Source organism: Rhodotorula graminis, assembly GCF_001329695.1.
Source record: "Rhodotorula graminis WP1 unplaced genomic scaffold RHOBAscaffold_11, whole genome shotgun sequence".
Lineage (NCBI taxonomy): Eukaryota > Fungi > Basidiomycota > Microbotryomycetes > Sporidiobolales > Sporidiobolaceae > Rhodotorula > Rhodotorula graminis.
In genome coordinates, this window is record NW_017264938.1 from 804,176 (window position 1) to 811,191 (window position 7,016).

Below are 7,016 nucleotides of genomic sequence, written 5' to 3' on the forward strand. Positions count from 1 at the left end.
TCTTGCTACACATGCGTTTGCTGTTGATAGTCTCTAGGCGGGGCGGACACCTCGCTCATCGCCCTGAGGTCACGTTTCGTGTTTTCCACTCACCCTTTATACTCGCTGTGCAATACCACTACTGAACCGGTTCTTCGGCTGTCAACGTGGAGAACGTCGCTGCGACCTACTCTCGCTCCGCCTCCGCGCCCGTCAAGGGCGGGCCGCGCTCGGGCGCCGCAGACGACCCGCTCAGTCTTCAGAGGATCGCGCTCCTGGTCGCCCTCTAGGCACCGGCCGATGGAGGGAGGGAGGGAGGGAGGGAGGGAGAGGAGGACGCACGCCCAGCCGCCGACGACGCCGTCGAGGAAGGGCCCGACAAAGAGGAAGTTGTACGACAGGGTCGAGTGAAAGTTGACGACGCTGTTGGAGAGGGAGATTGTCAGTGCGCATTCGAGGAGAGAGGGGGGGAGAAAGAGGGGACGGACAGGAGGAAGACCGAGTCCATCATGACGGTGCCGCACAGGGCCAAGAGGAGGACGGGCTTGCGACCGCGGCGGTCCGAGAAGGCGCCCCACCAGCCAGTCGTGAGGGCCGAGAGGACGCCCATCATGAGGGCGAGGACGAGAGCCTGCAGGTGAGGCGGGACCAAGGTCAGGTGGGGGCGCGCGACGACGACGACGACGACGACGACGAGGGGAGGGGAAGGAGGACGAGGAGGGGGACGCACGAGTTGAGCGACGGCAGCCTGTACGGCGCTCGACTTCTGGCACTGGAGGCTCCACGAGTCGCCGTTGGTGGTGGCCTGGGCCGAGTCGAGGTCGAGGTGGCCGTCGCGGTCGTGGTCGACGCCGAGGACGGGGGCGGGGGATGCGGACCACTCGAAGAAGAGGCGGTCGTTGCGGGCGTGCGAGGTGGTCGAGTTGAAGTCGGGCTTGGTCGAGATGGGCGCGCCGGCGACGGGGTTGATGGCCGAGACGGGTTGGGCGTCGAGGACCGGGGGTGGGAGCGAGACGTGGGATTTCTCGACGGGCATGGCGCGGCAGATGAGCTGGGTGTAGATTTCGAGTTTGGGCGAGATGATCATGCCGCCCGACATTGCGAGGAGGAACGTGCCGGGGAAGAACCAGATGGGCGAGGGGCGGCGGTACCACTTGAGGTTGCGGGTGCGGCTCTTGCTCTTTGAGTGGGCGGGCTGGTGGTGGTGCGAGGTGGAGCGAGGAGGTGTGGGGGGTGGGGATGGCGGCACCGCGTGGTGGTTGAGGATCGAGTGCCAGGACGAGGTGCGCGAGGGGGGTTGCGGTCGCAGGAACAAGTGGTCTGCGAGGACGTTTGGGGTGTCGCCCTCGTACGCCTGGTCGGCCGACACGAGCGAGTGCGGCGGGAGGTGGAGCCGCGACGAGAGGGCGTCGTCGTCGGGCGAGGCCACGTCCGAGTCGGGGGACGAGTCGCGCTCGGCAGTGTCGGGTGGCAGCATGGCGGGTGCTGGTCGGCTTGCTGGCTCGTCGAGAGGTGTGCGGGCGAGAGAGAGAGAGAGAGAGAGTGGAGGCGGCCGAGATGAGAGCGAGCGACGAGGAGGCTTGCTCAGAGTGAACGTCCCTCTCTCCCTCGCACCTGCTGTAGCGTGGCAGCGCAGTGCAGCCATGACCAACTGGCCTGGGATCCAAGCCACCCTCGTCGCCCTCGTGCGCCCTCACATCCTCCAACCCGCCCTCCGCGTCCCTTCGATCGCCTCGCTCGACCTCGCAAAGCTCCGCAACGACGCCCAAGTCGACGCCGTCGTCATCGACAAGGACAACTGCATCGCCCAACCACGCTCCGACTCGCTCGCCGACGACCCAAACCTCCGTCGAGCCTGGCAAGACCTCGTCGACACCTTTGGGCCCGCCAACGTCCTCGTCGTGTCCAACTCGGCAGGCGACTCGAGAAAGGACCCGCTCACCATCCAGGCTCAAGCCCTGTCGCGCAACCTCGGCGTACCCGTCCTCGTCCACCCGAGCCCGAAACCCGCCCACGCCTGCGTCCACCAGGTCGCGGCCCACTTTCTCGCCAGCCGCGACCACCTCGCGCGCCCACCTGCGCACGACGACCATGTCGGTCTGTCGACTACGACGGCCCAGGTCGGCCAGGTCGTCTTCTCGCCCCTCGCACGCGCCCGCCTCGCGTCGTCCCCCTCCCCCTCCTCCTTCCAACAACACGCCCCTTCTCCCGCCGACGCCCTCCCCCACCGCCGCAAGCGCACCCGCATCCTCGTCATTGGCGACCGCCTCGCGACCGACATGGTCCTCGCCCACCGCCTCTCGGCCCTCACCCTCCCACTCGCCCTCCCCTCGTCCGCTTCCTCCCCCTCGTCCTCCATCCTCGGCCTCCTGCGCCGACGCACCACCCGCCGCACCCTCGGCGCTCCCGGCGACGTCATCGAGGCCGTCCCCATCCTGACGACCCACCTGTGGGCCCGCGAGGGCGCCGGCACGACCCTCGTCCGCTGGCTCGAGCGCGCCGCCCTGTGGGGGCTCGGCGGACGAGGGGCGCGACGTCGAGCGGCGGCGAGGCGATGCCGAGAGCATGGCGAGGACGAGGTCGACTGGTCGAGGTTCGTCAAGGGGTACGCGGCGCCGGGCTTGGCGCCGCCGAGCGCGAGCCTGCCCGAGACGTCCCCCTCGGCGCCTGCCGCGCCTGTGGCAGCGCGCCTCCCCTCGCCGTCCCTACCCTCCCTCACGACCCTCGCGGCCCTCCCGTCCCGCCTGCAGGCCGCCACCCTCGCGCTCCCCTCGCGCCTCTCGCGCCTCCCCTCCCTCTTCCTCGCCCACCTCCAGCGCCTCCCCTCGCACCTCCTCGTCGTCGCCCGTCGCACCGCGCACCGTGCCCTCGGCGCCCTCGAGCGCCGCCTCCCGTCCTACCTCGCCCGCCTCGGCGCCGACGACGGCCTCCTCGCGCGCCTCGTCGGCATCTACGCCCGCCCGGGCACCCTCGCCCCGAGCCCGACCGGCGCACTGCGCCCCATCGGCCGCGGCGAGGTCGTCGACCCGGCGGCGCGCGACAGCGTGCGCCGCGCCGGCGGCGCCCTCGAGCGCTTCGTCGACCGGGTCGGCGACGGCGTCGAGGGCGTGTGGGCCGAGGCGAGGCGCAGGGCCGAGCGGGGCGCGAGCGTCGGCAAGAGTGCGGCAAGCGGGGTCGAGCAAGTCAAGCGGTGGGTCGTGCGGCGCGGTGGGCAGGGACCGGCCGCGGCGGGTCCGGTCAAGGTCGAGGACAAGAGGGCGTAGCCGCGCGACTGAAAACGTGACGTCGAGTTGTTCGAGTACGTCTGTTCGGGCGCGAGAGAGGCTTGGTGCTGCTCCCGTTTCATCCAGGCCGGCTGCTGGCTCGCTCACACGGCTGGCCTCGAGGCTCGAGCGCTCGAGCGACGAGCGCAGACTGAAGCTCGCGAGCGGGAAGCCAAGCTGCGCGAGCACAGCGAGCGTCTCTGTATACACTTCGGAAGGCGTTGACAGGCGAAGAAGCGGTGCAGAGGAATCTTTGACAGGCGAGAGGAGGCGACGCTACTTGGGAAGGCTGTCGAGGAGGCGGCGGCGCGCGACAGTGCCTCGGTCGGCTAGCGCAGGGCGTGAGACTGAGCTCGATACGAGACCGTCTCGGCGCACGGTAGCGAGAAGATAGACGGCAAGGCTGAGCCGCTCTCGTACCGATCGAGACAGCGACGAGCCGCAAACGAAATACACTCGGCCCTCGATGCCTCGTTCTACAAATGCTCCTCACCCGCCGATGAGCACGACCGCACCCCTCGCGACCAAAAGGACCCCGACCGGCCCGAGCAACCCAAACACGCCCGCATCGGTCCACACACGCCGGCCCGACAGGCGACGCTGCATCTGGCGCTCTTTGCGAGCGAGGAGGGCGTCGGTCGTCGACGCAGACGTGTCGGTCGAAGCAGAGGGAGAGGTCGAGGGTGGGAGGAGGATGGAGCGAGGGCGGCGCAGGTGGAACAGGACGAGGTAGGCAATGGCTGCGGGCGAACGAGAGAGGGTGAGCGCTCGTCCGAGAGCGACGCGAGGACGACGAGGGGAGAGAACAAGGGACGCACCGGGAACGAGACAGCCGCCGACGCCGCCGAGGAAGACGCCGCACCACTCTGCGACGCGCAGCATGCCCTCGCCGTGACCCCTCGGGTGCTTGCCCTCGCCCGCCCAACCTGGCCCCTTCTTCCCTCCTCTGCCTCGCGCGACAGCCGGCACTGCGACGAGCACGGCCGCCAACCCGGCCACCGCGGCCCACACGACGACACGCGCCGCCGTCCGCCTCGCCGCACGCGCCTTGCCGCCCTCGCCGCCGAGCCCGCGCACGGCCCGCCGCACGCGCCCGACCCCGACCGCCGCGTGGGCCTCGAGCTGCGCGACGAGCGCGGCGAGGACGAGGAGCCGCACGGCGCCGAGCGCGGCGTCTGCCCGTGGGAGGCGGCCGTCCGTGAGGAGGTTGGGCGCAGGCGGCACGAGGGCGGACAGGTCGGACGAGGGCGAGGTCGCGGGCGCCGGTCGAAGAGGGGACGAGGGGAGCGACATCGAGCCGACGAGGGCCCAGCCGAGCGAGACGAGGAACGCGCCGCCGTGTCCGACGAGAAGCGCGAGCGGGTACCCGTTGCGCTTGCCCTCGCGCTCACCGCCTCGGCCTCCCGCTCCCGCGCCCGCACTCGCACCTGCTGCACCCGCGTCGCCGTCCTCGTCCCCTGCGCCCGCCGCCGCGACGAGCGAGAACGCGCCGGCTCGGGCGTGCGACTCGCCGCCGCGAGACGCGGTCGACGACGGCCTCGCGAGGCTCGCGAGGTGGTAGAACGCCTCGTGCGACGCGCCGAGGGGCGCCGCAAAGACGACGAGGATGGCCGGCCACAGCGAGATGCCCTGGTCGTCGGCTGGGTCGAGCAACGGAAAGTCGACGGCGAGCCCGCCGCCGGCCGAGCTGACGAACGAGGGCGGCGACGGCGACGACGACGTCGAGTGGAAGGCGGCGTTGCGGTTGAGCTGCTTCATGCGGACGCCAAACACGACGAGGGCGACGGGCCACGTCAGGAGGGCGACGCTCCAGCTCGGGAGGCGCAGGAGGGCGGTCCACCTGGCGCGAGGCGGTGCGCCCGACGAGGATGCGCCGGGCCCGAGGCTGAAGGCGGGAGAGCCGGGCGAGAGGGCGAGGTCGGGCGACGAGGTGGACGACAGGCGGGCGTAGGACGAGGTCGATGCCGAGCGGTTGGACAGGCCGAGGAGGGAGAGGAGCGGGCGAAGGAGGAGCGGGACGAGGAGCTGCGAGACGCCGCGGGTGCAAATGATCAGTCTTCTGCCGCAACGAGAGATGTGCCGCTCGCGAGAGAAGGAGAAGGCGTAGCTGACGCACCCAAGTCAAGCAGACGACGCCGACGGCGACCCCTCGCTCCCAGTCCCTCCTCCTGCGCTCGGGCACGACGACGTCGACGACGATCTCGGCCGTCGCGACGACGCCGAGGGCTGTGCGGACGATGCTGCCGCCGAGGACGAAGGCGGCGGCGAGGACCTCGCCGACCTTGTGCAGCTTGAACCGGTGCGGGAAGACGCCCGACGCGAGACCCGGGAACGAGCTGCAGGCCAAGAGGATGCGTGAGTGACGACATCCTGCCCCACCAAAAACCCTCAGCTGGCCCGCCGCACCGCAGGGAGCACGACGGACGAGGCAGGAAGTGCAAGGGCAGAAGAGGGACGCACCGAGCGCCAACGTATCGTCCCTCGACGCCGATGACGACGCCGCCGAGCCAGGCGAGTGCACTCGCAAGGAAGAGCAAGGGGACGAAGAGGGCCGGCCCGAGCTGGGAGCAGGCGAGAGGAAGGAGGAGGGGGAAGGGGCTGAGGCTGCGAGCGAATGCGCGAGGGTCAGTCGAGGCTCGCGACAGGGCACGAGAGGGCTCAGAGGGGAGACGCACGCTGCTGCGGTGATCATGCCTGCGACTTCTCCGACGCGGCCGCCCTCTCCTGCACGCACTGCGCCCTCGCCCTCGCCCTCGTCGTCCTCGGCGGCGACGCTCTCTGCGTCCCAGCCTGCGCCGGGGGCGTGGAGGCCGCGGTGGCGGTGTCGTCCGCCGCCGTACATGCGCCGCATGCGCCTGCGCTGCTCGCGGTCGTACGCTGGCGAGGCATGGCCGTGGTGGGCGTGGCCCGAGTGGTCGAGGTCGAGGGCCGGGTCGTCAAAGTGGGACTCGGGGCTGTCGAGGAGCGAGTCGCGGTCGTCGTCGTCGGCGTCATTGTCGAGTGAGCCAGAGGGCGAGGCGGTCGCGGTCGAGGCTGCTGTGAGAGGTTCGAGCATGGTCGTGTCGAGGTGGGGACGACGAGGAGCGGCCGGGTCCATGGCGGCTGGACGTGGGGGGCCAGGGTGCGGCCGTGGAGGTGTGCGATCAAGCGACACACAGGCGCACAGGTGCACAGGTTTCAGCACGGGTGGGAGAGAGACGGCCACCCGCCGCCTCGTCGTCGTCGTCGTCGTCGTCGTCGTCAACCTCAGACCTCTCCGCACCTCGACGAGCAACCATGGCCACCGAGCTGTGCCCTGCCTATGCTCCCTTCTTCGGCTTCGCAGGCGTCGGCTGTGCAGTCAGTCCGTTCCTCTCTCTCTCGCCCTCTCTCGTCCACCCCCTCCCACCTCATCAGCTCCGACCTCTCCTCCTCGCCCTCCGCTCCAGATGGACCCGCCCGGGGACGCACTACTGACCTCGACACCTCCTGTACCCGTCCCGCCCTCCAGATGGTCTTCTCGAGTGCGTCCTGCTCCCGCTCCCTCCGCCTCTCCCCCCCCCCAACATCCTACGAGATACGGATCACTTGCCTCCCTTCCCACCACACAAGCGGTTGGTCCAGAATCTCTATCCCCGAGGGTGGCGAGGTGCTACCACCCTGGGGGGCTGTCGAGCCCCAATCCTTTTCAGGATATGTGACTCTTTCGCCAAGGCCTGAACTTACTCGATCAGCCAAAGACCCCTTGGTGCTGTTGGGTCGTCTAGCGGCCTCTCGGGCGCCAAGGTGGGGGAC

The 7,016-nt window shown here is 70.2% G+C and overlaps 5 protein-coding genes across 5 annotated transcripts in view; 2 read left to right on the forward strand and 3 right to left on the reverse strand.

The window, feature by feature from the left end:
* RHOBADRAFT_55188 (uncharacterized protein) overlaps positions 1 to 359 on the reverse strand; it is a 2,289-nt gene extending 1,930 nt beyond the window's left edge. Inside the window, exon 1 of the mRNA XM_018417718.1 lies at positions 322 to 359. The gene's annotated coding sequence lies outside the window, so the exon portion shown is untranslated. The remainder of the gene's footprint in view (positions 1 to 321) is intronic.
* RHOBADRAFT_46027 (uncharacterized protein) lies at positions 6 to 1,456 on the reverse strand (the record flags this gene model as incomplete). Its single annotated transcript, XM_018414705.1, has 4 exons — positions 6 to 33; positions 322 to 402; positions 468 to 610; positions 710 to 1,456. 4 exons carry the CDS (start codon positions 1,454 to 1,456, stop codon positions 6 to 8), a joined length of 999 nt encoding a protein of 332 aa, XP_018269501.1.
* Positions 1,457 to 1,598: 142 nt separating this feature from the next.
* RHOBADRAFT_55190 (uncharacterized protein) lies at positions 1,599 to 3,279 on the forward strand. Its single transcript, XM_018417719.1, has one exon. It carries the CDS (start codon positions 1,623 to 1,625, stop codon positions 3,240 to 3,242), a length of 1,620 nt encoding a protein of 539 aa, XP_018269502.1. The 5' UTR covers positions 1,599 to 1,622; the 3' UTR covers positions 3,243 to 3,279.
* Positions 3,280 to 3,669: 390 nt separating this feature from the next.
* Positions 3,670 to 6,339, reverse strand: RHOBADRAFT_55191 (uncharacterized protein; the record flags this gene model as incomplete). Its single annotated transcript, XM_018417720.1, has 5 exons — positions 3,670 to 3,982; positions 4,061 to 5,267; positions 5,359 to 5,578; positions 5,703 to 5,846; positions 5,918 to 6,339. The coding sequence occupies 5 exons, from the start codon at positions 6,337 to 6,339 to the stop codon at positions 3,732 to 3,734; spliced, it is 2,244 nt and encodes a 747-aa protein (XP_018269503.1). The 3' UTR covers positions 3,670 to 3,731.
* Positions 6,340 to 6,518: 179 nt separating this feature from the next.
* Positions 6,519 to 7,016, forward strand: part of RHOBADRAFT_17223 (uncharacterized protein) — a gene marked incomplete at both ends in the record, with an annotated part of 1,278 nt that continues 780 nt past the window's right edge. The window contains 2 exons of the mRNA XM_018412357.1: positions 6,519 to 6,581; positions 6,733 to 6,745. Of these exons, the coding sequence (XP_018269504.1) occupies positions 6,519 to 6,581; positions 6,733 to 6,745 (76 nt within the window). The remainder of the gene's footprint in view (positions 6,582 to 6,732; positions 6,746 to 7,016) is intronic.

Coding starts and splice junctions, on each gene's coding strand:
- RHOBADRAFT_55190 (XM_018417719.1), top strand. CDS start 1,623: ATGACCAACTGGCCTGGGATCCAAGCCACCCTCGTCGCCCTCGTGCGC.